The 24,060-nt window shown below is 40.2% G+C and overlaps 1 protein-coding gene across 1 annotated transcript; it reads left to right on the forward strand.

The window, feature by feature from the left end:
• Positions 1-18,645: 18,645 nt before the first annotated feature.
• LOC134645885 (probable ribonuclease ZC3H12C) lies at positions 18,646-23,070 on the forward strand. Its single transcript, XM_063499498.1, has 5 exons — positions 18,646-19,602; positions 20,541-20,680; positions 20,834-21,068; positions 21,281-21,387; positions 21,557-23,070. The coding sequence occupies exons 1-5, from the start codon at positions 18,878-18,880 to the stop codon at positions 23,068-23,070; spliced, it is 2,721 nt and encodes a 906-aa protein (XP_063355568.1). The 5' UTR covers positions 18,646-18,877.
• The last annotated feature ends 990 nt before the right edge of the window (positions 23,071-24,060 follow it).

Genomic DNA, 24,060 nt, shown 5'->3' on the forward strand with positions numbered 1-24,060 from the left:
ACTCATTGTTTTTGTACAGAGTATCTGCATTGGGCCAGTATCGTCAATACTTCATGGGCTTCATGAGAATTATGTTTGGTATCAGATCAGAAAGGAAATCAATGGTATCGCATGTTACGTCATATTTAGTATATGGCTAACTGTAATGCTTAAATTCCCAAACTTTTGAAATAACTTATTTCTTATTCTGTTTTGTATTTTCTTATTTAATGCAAATGCTAATATAATACAAATATTACAAAGATTGTAAATGGTTACTTCTGCTTTGTCCTTGTCCATGTTATTAACATGTAGAAAGTTATACATGTTTTTGTCCTATAGAGGGAGACAAATATTACTGTTACTGTGTGTTTCCTTAAAAGGAAAGGGGAGGCTGAAAACATCCGATTACTTGTTTTAAGTAATTAGCATTTTATGTGTGTGTGTGTGTGTATGTATATATATATATATATATATATATATATATATATATATATATATATATATATATATATATATATATATATATATATATCGTCTTATTTATAAATTCCCAAGGGAGCTCACAAGTGCAGATTTGTATCAATGGTGTGGAAATTGAAAGAGTTCTTGAACACAAGTTTCTTGGTGTGATAATAGATGATAAAATAAGCTGGAAGTCTCATGTAAGTCACATAACAAAGTTTCAAGTTTTGTATATCTTTTGATGTGTTACTAAGGTTATAAAAAAATAAAAAAAATAAATAATACATGTAACAAATTGTAATGAACAATTTATGATGAACAGCACATAAACAGGAAGAAAAAGGCTGATAGTTGCTAAACAGTGGAAAGACGGTGGGATTAAATAACCTTATGCTTCTTCCTACTCCTTTTTGAACATGTAAGACATTTATAATTAATTATTATTGATTTGTTTTCCTTTTGTTTTGCTTTGTTTGTTTGTCTCTTTTTCTCATTTTTTGTTGTTATACTTTTTTAACTTGTTCAAAATAAAGATTGTATTCACTTCAGTTATATGGACTTGATTGTCTAAATGGTGGATTCAATAATGAAGTCATCTGTTTTAAATGAAGAAATATTGGATTAAACTAACCTCAAACTTTAGATACCTTGTGTTTTATTCTTCTAAACACAGATACTCTGCATTAGGATGCATCTCCTTACTTAGTACCAGTGACTGTTGTGGAATTCTTCATCTTATTGTTCCTGTATTTTGCTTTGAGCATTTAAACATCACAAAATCTGTTCAAAGGAATACATTTCCACTTCCTTTTGTCTCTGAGCCAGAGAGAGGAGGTTAATGGCGCCATGTAAAAATAATTTGAAATTCTAACAGTTTTGATAATAAATTTTGAAAACTTATAATTGGCGCATATTTGTCTTCTCTCTCATAAAAACCCCCCCCTAAACATCGCGATTTTAACCTCTCAAAACAAGGCTTTCATAACATGTATGAGAAAACTGAAAACAGAAAATGAGAAATTGAAAGCTCAAATACGTGAGCGAAATAATCGTATAGAAATGAGAAAAGCTTTAAGAGCACTGGAAAATGAAGAAAAGGTCCTGCAGGCATGCAACAGAAGGCTTTATAAAAGGCAAGCTGATATCTCCAAACAGGTTGTTCTTGATGAAGATTGGAGGCAAAACTATACCATAATAAACTGAAAGAAAGAAAGAAAGTAGAAAGAAGAAAATAACAATATGTCTAAAGAAATTGATACTGTTCATGAAAATGGATGGATGGATGGATTATACGATCTAAAGGCTGTTAAGGCAAATTATAATACTCTGTATTGGTATCTTGGCTGGTAGGAGACTTTTTCTCTGCTTTCACAGCTTGAGGGGCTGCGGTCAAAGCTTGTTAAGGAAGCTTGTGAATATGCTTTCACAATAGACTGTGAGGCGTAGCAATATCGTCTCTGGAGCAAAGTGCAAGAAACAGATTTCATGCAGATGCAGATCATGGCCGCTAGGTGGAGACTCTCAGGCAGTCACAAGGAAACGCTCACTGCTCGGCTGTTCTGTAGATTTCCTCTCTGACAACCACGAGATCCCGAGAGCAGCAGCGTCAGCATGCAAACTTTTCACTACCATGAGAGTTTTTACAAGGACACTTGTCGTAACATGTGATGGAGAATGAATTCAACACCGGAGGATGCTACGATAAAGTAGGTGGACATTTTTTTGTTTTTAACAAGATATACAGTAATGAATAGTCATCATTAACGACAGGCATAAGAAATGAAATACTACATATAATAAGGATCATATATGAATCTTTTCACACTGCCTGAACAAAAATGCACCAAAAGATTCCTTACGGATTCTCGGCACAGTTTACATTTAGGGAAACCAGAAGATAATGCTATCAGTAAACTAAATCATTATAAAAACTGGAACCAAGAATACCAAGAATAGGACATATTTTAACTTCAGTAAAATCAATATGAAGTCGGTGTAGCAGCACAGACATATCCAAAGATCGTTAATAGATTATATGGGACAGGTGTGTAGTTATTCTATGTTTTTTTTTTTAAACCAAATAAATATTTCTTTAAAGTGATAGTGCTGAATGAACTCATGCTCAGTGCAGCTTATAGTTTGCAGACATCAGTGCACTATACAATATAATTAGCTAACATTGGGATAAAATTTACTTACTAAAATAATTCCTCATTAAGTATATTCAGTTTCCTTGTTCTTGAACACATACAAACACACTGTCACTCACTTTCTCACTAAGCCCTTTGTGCTCAAACATGTCATCTAAGCTGGGAGCTTGATGAATTGAGCAGGAACAGGAAAAACTGATCTGTGACATCATACAGTGGCACAAAGGCAAACCGTTGTGAAGAGGTCATGGATTTTCTACACAATTTGTAGCATAATTCTAAGATTCTTGTAGTTGTTGATTTGAGGTCTAATTGTGTTGGGCATTTGCACCATACACTGCAGATGGTCACAGCAAACTTAATAAACGAATTAATGAAGGAAGGAAGCCTGAATTATTAGGTTCTGGTGAGTGCTGTGTTTTGCGACAAATGGCCATATTTAGACATTATCAGCTAATAATGTCATGTCAGCCATAAACTGCATGAGTGCAACATATTTGTAAAATATTAGAATTTAAAAAGCAACTGAAGCACAAACTTCTTGGGTGGAATGTACCACAGAGCAGACCATAACATTTTTCAGGTATTGCAGTTTAAAATGGCACCAACACCACAAGTAAAGAGATGTAGCTCAGTGATTTGAATTAGCTGCTTGTATTGTAGTTTAAAAAAAATATAATAACTGTGCATGAGATGATTTTATGAAGGGGGGAATAGACTATAGAGAGTTTTACATCAAACCGTTAAGCATAGCTGATGCTGAATTATGAAGACTGACTAATTTTTGGAGGCAGACTCGGGTGAATTTTAGTGAAGTTCACTTTTTTTTGCACTTCAGTGATGTCTTCACTTTTTCAGCCACAGAGGTTTACACTTGATTTGCACCCATACATCCTCTGCATATGTCCCCATATGACCTTTTACCTCCTTCGCCTGCTGCACTGAGCTCCAGACATGACTGTGGCCCGCCAGGCAGAGCATGTGTGTGTCTGTGTGTGTGTAAATATGCATGTGTTAGCAGAAGTAGGACCACGGCACGCTCCCATTGAAAAGAAAGGGTGATGGTAAGGCCAGAGGTCTCTGTGGATGACGTTTGGCCCGGCAGCTGCTGGAGCTGCTCCATGCTTTTGTTTCTCTGTGACCCTTCTGACCCGGCACTCGCCCTGATGTCAAACACACACACACACACTTTCGCACACCTGCACATAGTCAGACACATGACCCTGCATACACACACACACATGCAAGGATGTGCAGGCATATATGTAAATTTGAATATTTGCTAAAGCGCCCTGTAGACACATACACACACAAACGGTGCTCAATAGGCCAGGCCCTGTGGGGACGATCCATCATGACTTAATCAGCGAGCTGTGAATTTATGTGTGAAACACCATGTACATGTGCCTGATTCACTTTATGTAGCATTAAGAAAATCGTTTTAAAATAAACTCACTTCCTGGTTCAGATCATTCCCATATTTTATTGTTCTAATTCTCACAGAGTGCTCAAAAAAAGTGAAAAATCCTGCTAGCATTACCATAAACATCAAAACACTTGGAACATTGAAGTAGTTCTGAAGGTAGCAGCTTGAAAATTGCCACAGGTAATTGGCAATACAGAAATATGGATGTTGTAGCACTCTTATCGCTTTTCAGTTCTTTAGAAACAGGGGTGCACTGACAGGTCACCCCTGTCGACTGTTTGACTGATATTAGCCTGCAGACAAAAAGGACCTGCATCAGTGTCAGTTGCTGATATTTCTCTGTCGAGTCCTGGCGAGCTTTGCTGGTAGCCAAGTCGTGTGTTGTGTGCCATTATAATTTGATTTGTAATTTCCCAGCAAACAGTTCAATCTGATGCAGTAATATATTGCCAGTGTATGTTTCAGTTACCAAAACCTGCAAAAAGGGACATGCAGAATTTCCAATGCTTTATGTGGACCAGGGATGGAACTCTTTAACCTATTTCTGACAAACCAACAGTGAAAATTATCCTCAGTTACGGTCCTAATGTGCTTTTTAAAACTACAATTCTAAAGATGCTAACCAAGTTGCCATGGAGGTTTTATTGGCCTCAGTTATGTGGTAAATCTCAGTAATGTGTGGCTGCAGAATCACTCCATCTCCATTACATCAAATACAAGCCTGCAGGAAACAGCAGGTGGTGTGTGTGCGCACTAACATGTTTTCATGCTGCCTCCTTAAGTGACCCAGAGGGCACTGGCCTGAAGGCCAACCTATTGTTCTTTCAAAGTCCTGAGTGACCCCATCCCATCCCCCCTCCACACCCCACACACACACCCGACACACACTGGTCTGGTTTGTTTGACTTCCCTCTTCAAGGTAGGAGCATGTGTAGAGCCTGTTAGCATAGTATTGTATGTGTGTGTGCGCATGTGTGTCGTTGATACCAGCTGGACTACCTCTTCCCCTGCCTGTTTCCACCCCTCAGGCCTTGTTAAAGGGCTGGAGTAATCCTTGCAGCCTGGATCAGTGTTTATCCAGTGCACTGTTTGAAGATCTGCTGCAGACCCTGCTCCTGGCACTTACTCAGCCCTCATTGTGGATTACCTTTACACCCACACTTATTTCTATCCTTTTTGCTCTGTCCTTATTTGTTTTAATTACTTAGATAATTGATTTTAGAGTAAAAAGGACTCTGGATATTCACTGTTCAAGGACATTAAAATAATCTTTTAATGGACGTACTCAGGGTGGTGTAGACAGGTTAAAGGCTATTTAACGTAATCTGCAATCAGAGCTCCAGAACTCTGAAGTGAAACGCACACGACACAGACCAGCATGTTTGGTGCAAACAGCATCAAAGATTATAACAGACATCTCTAAAAGTTTCAAGTTTAAATTTACCCAGGTTGAACTTTTAATTTTCCTGTTGGAACTCATTCGATACTGCAGAATGCTGAAAATGAGTAAAATGTGTTTTAATACAGTCCTAGTCTTAGAAAAAAGTAGTTTTAAATAGTAAAGGTGTGGGATGTGCTGGTGCAGAATTAGGTGAATTAGATCGGAAATGTGTACCTGTGAAATGCAGGCCACTTTTGATATTTATTCAATCACCGGTTGTTATTATTCATCCAGATATAGGTTGGGACATTTATTAACCCATAGTTATATCATACAGTTGTGCTGTTTTACATGGTGGTTTTCAGTATATAGTTGATATGTTCTCTTCTTGTCTGTATTTCCTTATCTGAATTTTAAACTCAACAAGACCCAGTGCAAACTAACCATAGACATCCTTTGTAGAGGAAGAACTTTGTAGTGACCCACTATCAGACATGAGTGAGATCCTGTTCCACAGCTGGGTAGAATATAGACGAACAACATAAATATGGATTAATATAGGAATCGCTTATTAAAACACAAAGCCCCAGTTTCCAAAATGCTTTTAAGAACAGATGCATCAACCAAACAACTCTGACTCAGACGTGCAGTAACAGGCTTTACTGTCATGGCTGTGATCTTTCTGTCAGATTAGGTAGTGCTTCCATATGCTTCCTCCTTTGTCTGAGGCAAAAATGCTGCTCAGGTCAAACAAAACTACTCGGATTTATCTTGTGTACACAGCGGCAGCGGCGGCGGCTACTACACCGTGCAACACTGTGCCGCGCTACACTTCGACAGGGTTAGTAAGGTGCGGGCAGGCGGCCGGGAGCAGGACACCTGTTCATCCTGCGACTTGAAGCAGATGGTCCACATGGCGCCTGCTCCCCTGAGGGGAAAAACTGTCAGCTGAGCCCCAATTAAGGAGTCACTGCAAGTCATAGGGGAGCGGGGAGTGGGGGTGGATGATAGAGACTAGAGAGGAAAATCAGTCTGATAATCAAATAACTGTGATGTGATAATTGAACGAATCAGACTGTGGAATTAAAAGACATGATACTGCTGGTTAAGTTAGGAGCCCTTCTTTACTTTACTAATTACTAACCCCCCACACACGTGAGTCATCCAATCAGCATACACAGATATATGATATACTTAGCTATGCTTTTGCTATAAAGCACTCTGTTACTTGAAACTAAGCAGTTTGTTTTTCCAAGTAAAAAAGTTTCAGATAATTTAATCGGACGTTTTTCTTTATGGTGAATTGGAAAAACTTATGTGAGAAAAGTGTGCCATATTGGTGTCCTTTTAAGTAAATCTGTGCAGTCACTTTCAAACTTTTTGTGTGCAAAGGTTTAAAAGGGAAAAACCAAAATGTGTAGTCACAGTGTATTCATATCTGCAGTAAATAGTCACTTTGCAAAGTTCTGCTTTTGATTGCTTTTCTCTTAGCCCGTTTGAGTCAGTCGTTTTTGCTGGCACATATCAGGCTTAAATTCCCTTCTCAAACAGTTTCACATAATCCAGGTCAAAGTTGTGTTGCCTTTTGTTCAGATGCAGCATCTTTTTATCTGAAGGGATGTTTGTTGTGTTTTTTTAAAATGCTTCTTTAGTTTGTTGTGAAGGTTAGAGTTCGCCAACTGTCCCCAAGTGTCTAAACAGAGCTTTGCAGAGCCACATCTACATGCTGTAGCTGTGTGAACTGTCACTTGTTTCAGAAATGGGTGAAACAGCCGGTCTCGTCTGCTGTTGGTTTTTTAGCTTGGCACTTGTTGCAGGGAACACAGAAGCAATAACAGACAAAAAAAACTTTGCTGAAGTGAAACCTTGTTTAAAACAATTAAGCCATTGTCATCAGTGGAGGTTTCTTTCTTCACGTATGCTTGGCCTCTTTTCCCCTGTGCAAGCCAAACATCTAGCATCCAGCTTAGGCATAAAGTTAATCCTGCCAGGGAATGTTTTTTTTTTTTGGACGCTTTTTGGAGGGTGGCACATATCAGTAGCCTCTGGATTGGTTGAATTATTATTTTCCTTTAAAGATGTGGGAGGAGAAAATCTCAGATTTCAATTTAGTTTAATTTTATAGCTCCAAATCACAACAACAGTCGACTCCAAGGCGCTTAAAGTTACAATAATACAGAGATTTCTCGGCGTAGGGGCTGTTGACATCCCCAGACTAGCTGTACTTTAAGACAGGTTGCCTTTGTGATACTTTTTCTCTTTTCTAAAGGTCATCGCTAATCATCTGTGCTGGTGAATCATGATGGCTAACGCCGCATACGATCCTTGCTGTCATTCAGGGCCTTTGAATTTCCCATCATCCAGGAACCGTGCAAAGGGACTGGGGCTCTCTTTGACAGTTTTTTTGTTTTTTGAGGAAATGAGTGTGTTCAAAGCGTGTACACAGTAGACAGTACAGTAACAGTTCACACCATAAGGGAACCAACGGCTAAGACAATGGATAATACAGTGAAGCATTTCTTTAGCAGAAGAAGTCCACATTTTATACTATAACTACCAGTTATGTAGATGCCAGCACATAGCACACCTTTATCCATCTGAGGTTTCAGTCATCATCAGTGATGACTCCAATTCAAATCGGTCAAAGAAAAAAATCAGTTTAACTGACACACATTTAAAAAATAAAATAAAATCCACACGGTTCCCAGAAAAGAATTTTTTAACTTTGTCCAAAATATGGATTTATTTAAGGGATCGGTGCAGGGTTACACCTGTGATGACTCAGAGGGTTCTTTGTTTGAAACTTTCACAAACTCCGCACCTACATCTTTTTAAAGTCTTCCCTGTAGAGGGAGTGACACCATTATGCTGCCTGTGTTTATCATGGGCGTACACAGAACAGGTATTACTGCTTGATGTGGTCAAATTTGCATGTAAAGAACCAGTGATGCCTACTGTAAAAACATAGTGAGTGCTCAACCCTGAGGGATGAATTCTGAGGCTTTAGACAACAATGGGAACAGGCCAACAGTTTTGCATGGCCTGGACTTTCCAGGTGAGCCAGGTTTGGCCGCTTTTCATGTTGAGTAATTTAAAGTAATTTTCCTGGATTAAGAACCATGTTTACCACATGTGAAGTTGTTTACCATGGGTTTTTCCTAAGCAAGCAAAGGGCGGCCTTATATTTTTTTTCTCTTTTTGTTTTTGGAAGACAAAAGACAGAAGATTAACTGGCCAACCGAAAAGTAAAACAAAGAATAAGGGTCACTTAAAAAAGTTGAGACAAAGAATGAGGGGGATGCACACTGTGGATGTTGTTGGGAAGAAGTATGTGAGATGGGGGAAGACAGACGAACTAGAAACAGCTACGGGAAAGCATTGTCTTTGTAATAATTGTCGTTATTTTATTTATTAAGAGAATTAAGAAAATGAAAGGAGACCTATTCATTTTTACTTTTGGGCTCTGATAAAGTAAAGTTCAAAGTAACCTTTATTTATCTTGTATTGGTGGAGCGTGGGTGTCAAACATAAGGTCCGGGGTCCAGAATTGGTCTGAGGTTAGAATTGGCCAGGCAAAGACTCGAATCTGGTGCAATGGACACTTTGGAAAATGTGAAAGAGGGCATAAAGTTTTGGACTTTTTAACATATTTTAGTTACATTTTTCAGCATTTTCTCCTTACAGAGACATGATCATTCATATTGCACCACAGTAATTAAGCAAGATAAACAATTAAATAACAGAAAAGTTCCTGTATTTTCACTGTTGACTATAGACAATTTTTTTTCACAATGGGTGTCCAAATAGCAACATTTTCTGTGAATTAATGGAAACTTTCTGTTTTATAGTTACGGGACAAACTGAGCAATGAGCTACTCTAATTTTTTCTGTAATTTTTCACATCTCCTAAAAACGTCATATTGAAAATTTCTTATATTATGTGGAAAATCTTGAACATACTGTTGGAGTTGCACTTCCTTTTCTTATATTAAGCTGTCTCAAACATTAAATATGTGGTTAAACTTCTTCACACTGATAGAAAGGGGAAGTTCAGTGGTCCAGTGCCTTGAAGATCAAAGTGGACTGTATTTGACCCCTAATATGAAATAAGTTTGACATTCCCGGTGTAGAGGTTGAAGCCCCTCAGCATTAATGCCCCACCCTTTGAGCCAGCTTTCTTCTAATTGGCTGCCCCACAAAAACAGACGGTTTGAACAGCAGGTGGCTGCTGTGCATCCACAAAATTAGCCAAAGGGCTACTTTTCATTTTTAGTCCCCGATCAGACAAAAACAACTAAGAACACAGACGTACACACCAGATCGCAATTCAATAGCGCACTTCTGGGATCTGAGGAATATTTCCCACATTCCCACACACCTTTGACAAGAATTCAATTTGCAGAGTCATGAACAATTAATGAAGTCCTGAAGGCAAAATAGGATCAAACCTGGGACTAGTAGTATGCACCTAACTAAGTGTCTTGCTAGCGTCCCCATAGTTAGCTTATTTTTTTTAAGCTTTATGAGTGGCACGCCACATAAATGACTTTCCACTTAGACTGTGTGGGCTTAGCTGCAACATCTTCCTGACTATGTCGTCTGCAGCAATATTGACTGCATTTCAAATGGAAACATGCCACATATGACTCTACACGAGACAAGACAGATGTTATCAAAGAGCCATTAAAGGTCAAAGCTCAACTACATGAGGTTCAATTTGGATTTAAAGACCTGAGATTTGGTATTGAGATTTTTTTTTTTCCAAAGAATTTCAGAAATTTGGTTATGAAACGTCTCAAATCTCAACAACAAAGCTACTTTCAGCTGCTCCCTTATTTACAAGGGCTTGCCACAGCAGGTAGCTCCACCATGTTTGATTTGGCAGAGTTTTTTTTATATCGGATGAAATCCTGTCTACTCCCAGGATCTAACTGAGATCTTTTGCTTTTTGCTAGCCAGATGTGTATAGATGATGTGATGTGAAAATAGCACTTGAGCCCATAAAATGGTCAGGAATGTTTGAACCAAGGTCGCTGATGAAAGGAGCTGAGGGGTCTTTTTTCTAACCTAGACTTCTATGCAATTGGAAGTCTTTTTGCAACTATAACAGTCGCCCCCTGCTGGTCATTAAGGATACCTCCAGTTTGCTTCACTTTTCAGATTTTGACTCAGGTATACAGTCTGTTATTTATATGTCAATCAACATTCCCTCGCCGACATCTACATTTAGATTAAAGGAATTTAATCTGCTTAGGAAGGTGGAGCACAATCCTTCCCTTAGGTGTTTGCAAACCTCACACAGAAATTGATAAAAGATTATGTTTGTTCACAGGATGTTTTAAAATGTGTTTTTATTATTCTCTGGAAAAATAAAATCATAAATCTTTTTCTATCTAAATGTGAAATGACTGGTTAACTTGAGCTGTTCAAGTCCAGCCTGACCTCCTTTGAGACTGAAAAATTCCTCCTGATTGTAATGGCTGGGGGTTTTTGTTTTTGTTTTTTTACTGCGTTAGTTTGGTGTCTTTTGCTCACTGCAGCTTCCTTCCCCACCTGCTAACTTTCCATCAGAGAGATGCATACACACTCGTAGGCGATCACACTCCTGACACCGATTTTGGGAAGCACACACTACTTTTAACATAATTGTCTCATTGTCTGAGTCAAGCCAGTCCTCCCACCATGAAACAAAGATGTAGAAGGCAACAGCCGTCTCCACCGAGCCAGGTGTTACGCAGGGCTCCATTCTGGGTGCTGTTTTTTCTTTCTTTCTTTTTTTTTTACTCATTCTTTCTTGTTGTGTATCTGTTTGTGTGTGTGTGTGTGTGTGTGTGTGTGTGTGTGTGTGTGTGTGTGTGTGTGTGTTTGTGAGTGCATGTGCGTGTGTGTCTGGGTGTAATAGCTCTAAGGACGGTGTGTCCGCGTGCAGCTGCCCGCTGAGGGCCCTCCTTTGTGTCCCCCTCCCCTCTATTGTCAACTCATGCCTTCTCGTCCATTCATGGCTGATGGTCGGCGGATGGTCTGGTGATGTGTGCGTGTGTCTGTGAGGTTTGGGAGGGGTTGGAAAGGGGTGGAGTTACCCTACTACATCTCACAGTCCCTTTTTTATTGGTGGAGAGGGGGATGATTGGCGTGTGTACAGAAGGAGATTTGGTGAAGAGAGGAAAGTGAGCTGTGTGAGGAGATTTCTGTGCTCGTATTGGTGGGCAGACTCACAGTGAGGAGGGGACGGTAGGTGCCTTAAACTCCATCTGCTGTCAGTAACACTGCTAGCCCTGCAGCTTCAGGACACATCACTCTGCTTTGCAACAACAAAAAGAAAAAAAAAAAGGAGAACTTCATGGTTGATCACTTAAGACTGCTGCCAGACTCGACCAGGAAACTCATTTTTTGCTCAGCCCCACTTGGAGTGGCAGCTTTCTCCAGTTCTGTAGTGGATGCAGGAGATTTAACTTCCTTTTTTTTTTCCATTAATAGGAAATCGGGTTGTACTCCTGGGCTTAGTCCTCACCACTTTACTGGGTCATTTTCTTTTTAAAATTTTTTCCCACTTTTTCCCCCAAAGTAGCATGTCAGGAGACACTTTGTAGGAGTTCTTGGTTCTTCTGTGCTTTACTGTCTTACTGTTTCTCGTGGAACTGTTCGGTAAGTCTTACTAATTTACTTTTGTGCATTTAGTTTGGATTCGCATTTGCCCGTTAAAGATACTGATAACACTGCTGTCATACTTCATCCTGGATTATCTGCAGTATTTTGCTGTTTTTTTCACTCTTTTTTTTATCATGAAATCTCTGTAACCATATAACCTAATGATAAACATATGTGACCAGTGAACAGACGTGCTGTAATACTACAAAAGTTAAAACTGCACATTCTTTGTTGATGTAACGCTCAAATGGGGACATTTATTGACAAATAATACCTGTTAGTTACTGAGTGTGATTTTTAGGACAGCGCAGTTCACTCTGGAAGGTTGTCGTATACATAAGCATCGCAGTCTGAGCTCACAAGTGAAATTAAGACAAGGCCGTTTGTGGTTTTAAATCAGGGCTCTTTGGGGGATTCCTTGGGTTTCCCCCCTCGACGGGTCATTGGTTAGGTTTCACTTCAATTAAATTAATGTAAACAAATTACAGATTATTGTATGTACAGACGAACGTTAGCAGGGTCTGGACCACTAAATGTCTCCGTATGATGGCCTTTAGTTGAGCAGCGAGGGAGGCAGAATCAAACTCTGCACAGCTTAGAGGTGAAACCGAGTGCTGCCCACTACCAAAAAAAGCCACATGACAGACAGTGGTGATATGTATCAATGAGGATGAATCTGGACACCACCAGTTGCAGTCAGGGAGGGTGTAGGAACAGGATGCTTTCAGGGAGGTCCCCTGTGGCTTCAGCAGGCATCTGTTGTCCCCACCACCACTCCCCCCAATCCTATATGCACCCCCACCCCCACTCTCCACACCCTCTTTGTCCCCCTCCCAGCCGGTCGCTGGCGTGGCAGACTGGGTCACTGCCGTACTCAGCCGGCAAATGGCAGCCGTGCGGTGGCCCTGAGGGACTGGTCGGGGTCTTTCCTCAGGGGAGCTCATCCTTCCACCCCACACCCAAGGGGGCTAACCCGGGATCACGACACATATAATGATACGCACAGACCACTGTCAGGATGGGCAGGGTAGGTCAATGAAGTGCAGACTGCAGCATCTGCTCAGTATGGAAAGACTCTCAGCTTCCCCTCAACGAAACACTGACTCACCGAAGTTTGGTAGACAAGTTATTCTTTCCAATAAAATATACACTCAAAATCAAAAGTCATGGTAGCTGGCGGTTTGTGAGACTCTTTCTTTCTTTCTTTTATCCAAAGGGACTTAAAGGATCGTTACAGTTCTTCAAGATTTTGATGCATGTAAATTAAGTTTTTTAGGAGACTAATCAAAGGCTATGCATGCTCAGCTAAATGGTTTAAGCTAATCTGTCACTGCAGCTCGTCTTGTAATATATGGCTGCTCAAAAAAACCCCAGTATTAACCAGGAATTGCATTTTTTTTCACCCGTCTCTGATATTTCATACTGAAAAGAACAAAAAAGTCGGTGATTTGACACTGTGGGGTGGCAGAAGCTAAAAAAAACTCACCCTGTAACTAAATATAAAAACTATGTAAACTCTCTCCGTGTATATTGTGTATATTAACACTATACAGTCATCTAATAGGCTGAGCTTCCTCCCTGCTACCTAGTCCACGTTTAACCAGGAGACAATTACTTGTTTTCTGTACTTCAAGATGGGCTATTCCGGATAGACAGCAGTGAACAGAAAGTTCATTCAAAACTAAAGTTTAGCATATGTAGGGATCACGCCAGCTCTGAAACCACTAAGCTGTTGGAAGGCACCCACTCTTATTTTCATGTCAGCTGCACACCTGTGAATTATCGCGACTGCATCTTGCATTGTGGTGACGCTGTCATGTTACCAAAGACTGACAGATATACAAACACCTGCCAACGTACTCAAAAGTCTCCTTTGTAGCACTTCATGCTGCTGTACAGGACTCTTGAACTGCATTCTTGGTTTATGATCCACACCCACAGCATCAACACTTATAAAACTAAATGAAGCAATAGATGCTGCTGTTCAGTGCTTCAGAGTTTAACTGGAAATTTTCAGATATTGTACAAATCCAACAGCGATATTATTTATTTATGTATTTAGTATGTTTGAAACACAAACTATAATAGCTTAATGGTCATCCAGGTCTTTGTGTAGTATTAAGTAACATTAAAATGGAACTGAAATATTATAAGAAATACTACAAGGAACAGCTAATGGCATTCCTCGTGAGTTATTGGAGTTTCTTTTTTTTTCCCCTTGTTTTTCCCAAAAACTTCCATGCAAATACATTTGTGTATTCACACTCTTTCATATGGCACACGTATATAGTGCAGAGATCACACCACATGTCACCGGACTGCCTTATGAGTGGGTTTTCACACTTGCTGTGTCACTCTCACATTTCTGCTGACTCCTCAGAGATTCCGTCTGGCATCCTGCGACTGAAGTCCGCGCGGCTGATGCATAAGCAGGCATGCTTTGCATGTTGATGTGTTGGTGTGGGGGGTGAATGGGTTTAAAAAAAAAAAGAAAAAAAAAAAGCCCCAGCCTCCGTCTGTGCATGCTGCTCGGGCCGAGAGAACAATACTCCCATCACAGGAGGACAGATTGGGTGGCAGCTGCATTGTTGAAGGACGGCACGCCAGACACACTTCTTCCCCCCCGACACACACACAAACTCACTCTCGCTCCCTTCCCCTTTGTGCCTCTTTTGTTTTTTTTGTTTTTCAGGGTTTTTTTTGGTTTTTTTTGCTGGACTAAATTATTCCGGCTCTCTTGTGGCATTCAGGATGAAAAACAGCGGCGGTGCAGTTTAGACGTCGGGGGTCGGGACATTAAGAGGCCCCTGCTTTCCGGTGCTTTAGCGTGCGATCTGAGAAATTCTTCTTTAAACTATAACCATAAATAGGAGCGCATACAGAGTGCAGAAGTAGCTCTTTTGAAGTGATTTGCAAACAACTGGTGAAAAAATGCATCTTTTAAAATAAATGTTCAGTCTTGTATGAGGAGCAGCTTCATGAAGTAAACTGAAGTCTTCAAATACTACCAGACAGTATTTGTTCACCTTGTGTCAGCACATAAAAAAAAAAATCAGCATTATTTGTACAGAGCAGCATAACAGTATTTTTCTTTCACAGAAATCTTTTTTTTTTTTTTTTTTGACATCGTACTTTGAAGAACAACATTTGAAGAAGATGCACCAAACTTGTAAATAACATTCCCGTTCACTTCTCACAGATCTCAGGGCAGTTTCATGCACTGGAAGTACCCTCCGTGGGTATTTCCACAGATAAACAACCTTACATGCAAACACACAGTTGTTGGTATTTGTTTGTGATGTGAACCGTTGTCACTAAAAACTGAAGCAGGCCCACTCTGTCCACCAGTTACAGGTGGGGTGTTGAAGCAAGTCATCATATGACTGGTTTTCAACTGCCACTTCCTTTTTCTATGCCTCTGTTTGAAGATAAATTTTTTGTACCTTCTCGAGCAGAGGTACCTCAAAGAAGGATCTTGGCTCTGTTTTTTTTATGCATGAAGCCAACAAGACTAAACTAGGTTAACGGGTAATTTGTATACGATGTTTTTTCTTGCTTTCCTTCATATATATTCTGCTAGAACAGTGGATGTTCATATTCAATATGAGCCAAACATGAAGCTTCACGGTCTGATTCACAGAATTTTTATCTACTCTTGGATCTGTATGTCAGTGAGAGTGAATATTATATGAAATGGTCATCTCTGGCATGCAGCTTGGGCTGAAGAAGCCCCACCCACCTGGTGTGCAAACCTGCTGTTTATGAAGGGCAGGAACTAGGCCCAGCGTAAATAATGGATTTTATTTTTCTTGGCTGGTTCAGTTTTACATTTTTTTGTGATCTGCTGATACAAACAAACAGCATTTTTTAATGTAAAATATTAAACTTTACTGGATAAAACTTATTTCCCCCCAAACTCGAGTAAGTTAGAGGATTTTTTTTTCTCGCTTACATATCTAAAAACTACGTGCTCTGCTTCTGGAAAGAGGTGCAAAAATGAAAGCGAGTTACTTTAAACCACCTTTATCCAACATATTTTACCTTACCAAACAAAAGCTGGTGCAGCAGATTTACTTAAGAAAACTAATGTCAGGGACTTACACTATTTTCCAGAATCTTTATATATTTATAACCTTTTTCTCTTTTTCACTCATCTCCATAATGTTTCCCTTGCCTCCGTTGCTCATACCGAGGCTGCTAGCAGCTAGCTGGTGGCTTGCTCTGAGCGCTGGACAGCTTTATTTGTTTTTTTTCAAATGTTCATGTTTAGCTGGGTGAGGGTGATGTAAGTGTGATTTAATAATAATAAATATCCAGCACTATCAAATAAAAGTACTATTTTGAACTTTAAAATATGCCTAATAGGCTTATTTAGTATGCTAAATAAAAATATGGAACCAGACATATAGTATTTCTGAGGAAATGAGCAACATTTAAAGTCAACTTAAATGAGGTTATAGCAACCAAAAGCATCGGTAATTTAGTGGATGTTTTGTGTGAATACACTGGAAGTAAACAAAGACATTTAATTTCTTTTTTTTTTAAAAAGTGGTCACTGAACAATTTACAGATCACTCTTTGTTTCAGCCAGTCTGTGCACCCCCACACAACCAGCAGACCACACTCAGAGGAGCAGCTTTGAGCAGCATTAGGGGTTTCTCTCATTTGCTACCGCAGAGGGAACTGAGAAACATTCAGGAAGGCCACATAAACACATACACTGACTGCAGTGTTAGCTATTGTATCACTGACTGAATTTCATAAACATTACTTAAGAGTTTATTTGTGGATTTAAACAGAAGTACAACTTTATGTAATGTAGTTTGTGTCCACCTGTGAGGATTTCTTCTGGGCTTTCAGTCATCAGTAAACTAACTGGAAAACATAAAACACGTACTGTGTTTGTGTTAATGGGCAGTTTGTAATTTTTCTTTGTCATGTTAGCTCACACAGCTGTAACAGTAACGCTTGTTTGTGTCAGAAAGAGCCCTTTTTTATGATTTTGATAGGACACCCCACCTAGGTAGTGGCAGGAGATTTGAAATAAGTGGAAAATGTTGTGTTTTAACGCAAATACCACTTTTTCTGACTTATGTCACAGCCAGCACCTCCTGCCTCTTAACATTAGCTTTGTCCAGTCAAAATTAATTTAATTTATCATACATATATCCATGGCTTTTTTCATAAATTATTCTTAATTATACTTGATCTCCTTTTGGCTGCTCTTGTTTGAAAATGTTGGCTGTACCTTTTCTTGCTGCACATTTAGATTTTGAATGTGCAAAATGTGCCAAGCAGTTAAAAATGCGTTTGATTCTGCATGACAGCTTATTCTTACATTTACTATGAGGATACAGATGTGCCAAACATAGCTGCTAACAATAAAATCACGTTTGTAGTGTTTTTAATTTTTTTTCTCACTTACTCAGTGAGACAGAAAGTTAACACACTCTGTTGAGCTATAACACAATACGTGTCCAATGACTTGCCACAAGCTTTGTAGATCTTTGCACTTACTATAACGTCACGTCGTCACGTTCATTTCAGTTTCCATTAATGAATGCAATCACTAAACGCATATGAATGAATTTTGCTCATATTTGTTTTGAAATGATGTATCAAAAAGAAACGCTTTTCTATGTTTGAGTATGAAGTCAATGCACCACAATATGAGGAGACAAACAATGTCAAGCCCATTTAAGAAGTTACAGCTAGTGCATGCATTGATTAGGTAAGCGGAGAATCTGCCTGTTGGGCCAAGAAGCTTCAAAAGGCTTTTATTTTATTTTATTTATATTACTGGTGTGAAGCAGCAATGAAGTGTTGCAGATGGCAAGATTGTTGGCCTAGTTCTCACTGAGCTGTTGTTTCAAAATGTAAAGTAATGTATTTCACAAAATAAAATGCATATGTCAATAAGAATAAGAATGCCTGCATATGCCAGAGTCAAGTTTTGTACTCTGTATATATAAAATGAGGTGCTTTAAATCGTAAAGTATCACACTGAAGAATTAAAAATGCCTGAAGTAGAGGGCTGGATATGATTTAAGTGTTTCTGACAGTGCTGCTGTTCTTTAGCAGATCAAAATTGCCCGTGCTGCACAGTTATTACGTCTGTGCTGGCTTCCCCTCACTTGCTCGGTACTCGGGTGTTTAGCATTTTGTCCCAGAGCTGTTATTTGTTTGACAACGCAGCTCATCACTGTTAAAATGCAAATCGGTAGAAGTTGGTAAAGATAGTTTTCAGCCTGCATGTTTTGTACCATCAGCAGGCTTCTCATTTGAATCTTGCAGTCAGAACTTAATACGCAAATTAGCTATTGGAGCAGACGGACTCTGTCAAGACACATCCCAGGGCAGAGGAGGTGTTGCTGCTTTGGGCCCTGCGGTTTTTTTTTCTTTTTCCTTTTGATGAAGAAGAGGCGCGCTTGAGATGGGAGGAAGAAGCAGAATAAAATACCCTTATAGCTGCTGGGGAGAATTTTTATTATCATTGGGCCATACTTTAGAGAAACAGATTTTTTGGTTTTTAATGTATATGACATTTAAATTGTTTTTTATGTAGAAGTTAATGGAGTACTGACCAGGAGTGTTTCTGTATTTGATCATAAATGCAGTGTAATGTGTAGCCCTGTCTCCTCATGTGATGGTATCACATGACAAGTGAGTATATACTGAGAATTTAACCAGTTCCTTTTTATGTTTTAATTTCCAGGTACCCTCACAGGACTAGTTAGTAAGTGGGTTAAGTATCAGCAGTAACAGTGGGGTCAGTCAGGTGTTTGGGAGGTCACGGAGGTAGTGGAGCTGGATGCATGAGAAGGATTCATGGGCCTGAAGGACCATCTGGAGGATGGGACAGGCCACATCCTCAGCCCAGGGCTGGATCTGGACTACCTACACGTGGAAGGTGCTGAACGGCAGGCTGGGAATTTAGGAGCGGGTGTCACTGTTAAAAGCAGCAATACTGTTGTTAGCAGAGGCATTAGCTCTATCATTCATTCAAGCAGCAGTAGCAGTTGCAGTAACTTTTCTGAAGAGAGTGCTATCTCTGACAGTGAAGATGAAAGGCTTCAGACTGGGTCTGGTTCTGACTCTAAAACACTGCACCACGATCAGCTTCACCTACACCAAAGGGAGGAGTCCTCAGTCTTTCAGCCAGTCAGGCTGGACCTGGCACCAAATACGTCTCCTGGAGACCCCCCGGAAACATCTTTGACTGACCCCATCACACACTGCCGCACGAAGGTGGAGTTCGCACTCAAACTAGGCTACCCCGAAGAGCTAGTGTTGCTGGTCCTGAGGAAACTAGGCCCTGACGCACTTATCAATGATATACTGGGAGAGCTGGTTAAACTGGGAACCAAAATAGAGATGGATCAGAAAGGAGGTCAAGCTGTCTCACAGTCTCCCTCGTCCTCTTTGTCCTCCTCGGTGGCCTCCACCTCCAACTCCTCTCTGGATTCTTCTCGGCTACTGTGTCCATCCCACCTACTAGAAGACAAAGAAAACCTGCGACCTGTTGTTGTGGATGGAAGCAATGTAGCCATGAGGTGAGGAGGAGAAGCTTTGGAATATACTAGGGTTTTGTTCTGCTTTCATGTATCGACCTCTTTACCTCACAAAGAGTGTAGCTTTATTACTTTATATTAGCTATTATCTGGCTTAAGAGCCTAACATATATAGCTAAGCTGGAAGCCATATAACACACATTAGAGAAATGCTTATTTGCTGAAAACATGCATTGTTTAGTTTTCTGAATTTTTGTAAATCCAGTTTTTGCCAAAACCATTTAAGAAGATATCAGTTTAAAACTATCAATGTTAGTTACATGTTACATCCTATACATGCTGAGACAAGCAGCAAGACCCCGGCATGCAAGAGGAGACATGAGTGATAACAGGTGTAAGATTGATTTAATCAGATTTACTAAGAAACGAGTTGGAATACAGATGGGTTGCAAAGTGGCTTGCAGTGCTTTATATTGCCAATTGGATGCATAGAAGGGTATCAGCTAATTCTAGCTGAGCTTGAGATTGTGGCCTGTGTGAACTAATGCTATGCCTTTTGTAGTTTGTATCACTGGTTTGTAATTAGTGACACAAAGTGAAACAATTGATCATTGTGGGAAAATTTAATACGATTATGTAATTTTTGTTTTTGCTAAATTGTTTTTCAAAGTCTTAGCAGTCAGGGAAGACATTTTTTGGACAACTATTTAAAAAAATAGTTCTTTCTCTGAGGGTTAGATTTACCACCTTAAACCTCAGAGGGTTAAAATCATTAGTAAAATGCAAAAGACATCTTTATCAACGATATCAACCTGAGGATACTCTACATTCAGATGCCTAATTCAGGAGTTTGACTTCTAAGCTTTTTTTGGTGTTACTTGATTAGAATTCAAAAAACCTGCCGTAGTGAAAATATGACTATGACAAGCAAACAGGCAAAGTTTAAACTTAGCTGTGATGCTTGCCTTCTGTTTGTGCAGTCATGGGAACAAGGAAGTTTTTTCCTGCCAAGGTATCAAGCTAGCAGTTGATTGGTTCTTGGAGCGAGGCCACCGTGACATCACAGTTTTTGTCCCTGCTTGGAGAAAGGAGCAGTCGCGACCTGATGCTCTTATCACAGGTAAAAATTACAGTCGCTGTCACAGTTGAAAGTCCCAGAATAACAACAGTGTAAATGATGCGATTTAATATCCTGCTCTTGGAAGCATTTCTTATAATCCATTAACTCTAGTCTTTCTCTCTATATTTAACTATTGCACCTCTCCTTGTTCAGACCAAGAGATCCTGCGGCGTCTGGAGAAAGAAAAGATCTTGGTTTTCACTCCATCGCGACGCGTTCAGGGACGTCGTGTGGTTTGCTACGATGACAGATTCATCGTCAAACTGGCCTACGAGTCAGATGGTATAATTGTTTCAAACGACAACTACCGTGATTTAGCGAATGAGAAGCCAGAGTGGAAGAAATTTATAGATGAGCGCCTGCTGATGTACTCGTTTGTAAATGACAAGTAAGCAAATCGCACCAACACAAGAAGCAAATCTGTTGGATTTCCTTTTAACGTCATTATTTCCCTGCACCTTTGAACATACTAAATAATATACTGTCTTTGTGTTACTCTAACCAATTTGTTGTTAAAAAAAGGGAGAATTTCAACTTATGTCTGTGTTTGAAAGAACTCAATATTTGCATCTAATTTCAGTCTGTTAACTGTATATTTAGATTCATGCCACCTGATGACCCGCTGGGACGCCATGGACCTAGTCTTGAGAATTTCTTGAGAAAGAGGCCTGTTATTCCTGAACATAGAAAGCAGCCATGTCCTTATGGTAATAAAAAAATGTTTATGTATGTTTCTTATCAAATGCATGCTTATCAGCTATGCTGCAGAAGATGTCTGCTCTTGCATAGTGGAATTAGATAAAAAATTGTACGATAATAAATGCTTTTTATTCCAGTACAATGACAAAAAAATCTTCATATTTTTTCTTCCATTAGGAAAAAAGTGCACATATGGCCACAAGTGCAAGTTTTATCACCCTGAAAGGGGTAGTCAGCCCCAGCGAGCTGTGGCAGATGAACTCCGTGCCAGTGCCAAAATTTCATCAGTAGCTTCAAGAGGCCTGCTGGAACATGCCCTGATGGCGAAGAGCCAAAAAAATGGTCAATCAGAAGGAATGGCTGAGGCGCAGCTGATTCGGGATACCGGAAAAAACCAGCCAAATCGGAGCCTTCAGAGCTCCTTCAGTGAGCTCTCGGAGGACAAAACTCAGATCAGTTCCAAAGTGGAGGAACAGAGGAGAAACAGCAGCAGTAGTGGCAGCTGTAGCAATAACATTGTAGGACATCCTGCTCCAGGGGGACCGCCTTCATCGGGACATCTGGAAAGGTGGGAACACCCTGACGGAAGTACTGGAGGCAGCTCCGGTATTGCCGGGGCTTCAGGACCAAACAAAGCCGAATCTTATTACAGATGCAGTTCTCCAGTGGTGGGCTACAACTCTCTGGTAAAGGCTTATTCAGGACTCAGTCTTGTAGTGCCACAGACTCCTGAATCCTTCTTTCCAGGTGAGCTCGGCACAAGTTCACTGGCTTCAGATTGTAGCAGTGAAGGCAGTGTCAGCTCAGATTCTTTCTCTCCTGACCTCGTGTTAGATGATAGCCCCAAGTGCCATCACCATCATCCACACCACCATCATCACCACTACTCTGGCCAGTACCCCCACCAGGCAAGCTGTGTGTCTTCTAGTCTGAGCCAGCATTCCCCTCGTGGCTATGTCCATCCTCAAGGACTTTGGAGACAACGTGATTTTGGCATAGTAGATACTCCAGCATCTGTCACCTCTCACGTTTCGCCACGTCACGTCAACACCGCTTCCGTCTACATCCAACCCCAGCAACAGCTTCAGCTGCTCGCCAATTTTCCAGGGGAACCATGTCATCCACAACATCCACCCCAAACACCCACAGCTCACGCCCGGTCTCAGAGCTTCCCTCGCAGCCACAATACGGTGGGCTCCCTTTGGCCGGAACATGGGCTTCAGGAGAGAGTGTGTGAAGGCTCACCAGTTCATTTTAGAAGAAACTACTCTGTGCGAACCCAACAACCGCAGCACCAGCAGAACTGGGACCCTAATTATGAGCCACCCCCTAAGCCTTACTATGATCTGTTTTCCTATAAGAGTTTTCCACAAGTCCATGGACACTCTCCTTGGGGCCAGCAAGTTCATTCATCACCACATGGCCTTTTAATACCAGGTCTTCCGTCGCTTTCGCAGCAGTCTCTTCCATCTGTCCCTACCCACAAGAGCCACATGCCCTCAGCAACCCAGCACACAAAGCCAACTGCCTTGGGTCGATACCAGGACCTTAGGGAGAGGGTGTTTGTTAACTTGTGCGGCATCTTCCCTCCAGATTTGGTGAGGATGGTAATGACCAGGAACCCACATGTGACGGATGCTCAGGAGCTTGCAGCTGCCATTTTAATGGAGAAGTCACAGCACAGTTCTTGAATAAAGACAGTGAAGTTTTCATCTTAACTAAACTCGTATTTGCGGGTATATCCTCTGTAAGCTTAATAAAAAAGTCAGGTTGGGCATACAAAAACCAAAATCACAAGATACGAGACTCCTTCAGCTGTTAACACACTGCCTTTTTGAACTCATTCATTTTAATGCTATTATTGTACAGGGAAATACCAAAATTGCCATACTTTTTTTTTTCTAGAAAGCTACTGCTACTTCTGAACGTAACATAGGAAAAGGTAGGGGTGCATTTGCATGTTTCATCTTTTTTTGGTTATGAGTCAAAACAGCACTGTATTTAGGGAAGCTTTTAAGGTGTTTCAAGGGTGGCAGTATTGTTGATTAAACTTATTTATTTGTTACATTTAAGTTATTTATATAATTTTAAAATGATTTTGGTTATGTGGCACTTTTTTGTTCATTTTTCTTGCTTTCTTCAGATAATTTCTTTTGGCAATCATATCAGGGTATAATTATAGCCGTTAGCGCTGTTTCTCTGTTTCTTATTTTTTTAGTCACTGAGATGACAACATCGCGTATGTAGCTCTAACATTTTCAGCATTAATGTGGCACGCACGTATTTGCCACATTGCAAATACAGCCCGACCATAGTTGACGCTCAAGTAAGCCCAACAAACGGCTTTCTTTCTGTGCTGACAGGTGGCAGATCAGTTGTTGCGAGATTTTGTGGATTTCCCCCAACAAGGAAGTGAAACTCAACCAGCACCCACAAAAGAAGATAGCAAAAACTCCACTTGAAAACCCCAAGCTGTTGTTCACTTTTGAATGAGAGTTATTTCCTCTGTTAGGATAGCCCTGTCAGCTGACTTCATGGTTCATCACGCGCTGTTCCTTTCCATCGATAAACAATATCAATGTGCTAAATCAGGTTCAAAGTGTGGCAACTGGAAATGTTTATGGGGAACAGAGATTGTTGGTATTGTTTTAATTTAAATTATGTGTTAATTTATTATCCTT

The sequence above is a fragment of the Pelmatolapia mariae genome, linkage group LG16_19, assembly GCF_036321145.2.
Source record: "Pelmatolapia mariae isolate MD_Pm_ZW linkage group LG16_19, Pm_UMD_F_2, whole genome shotgun sequence".
Classification (NCBI taxonomy): domain Eukaryota; kingdom Metazoa; phylum Chordata; class Actinopteri; order Cichliformes; family Cichlidae; genus Pelmatolapia; species Pelmatolapia mariae.

Excerpts from the sequence above, each read along its gene's own strand:
- LOC134645885 (XM_063499498.1), top strand. The coding sequence starts at position 18,878 with ATGGGCCTGAAGGACCATCTGGAGGATGGGACAGGCCACATCCTCAGC. Across the intron at positions 21,069-21,280 it reads TACTCGTTTGTAAATGACAA|ATTCATGCCACCTGATGACC; the intron begins GTAAGCAAATCG and ends CTGTATATTTAG. Across the intron at positions 21,388-21,556 it reads AAAGCAGCCATGTCCTTATG|GAAAAAAGTGCACATATGGC; the intron begins GTAATAAAAAAA and ends TTCTTCCATTAG.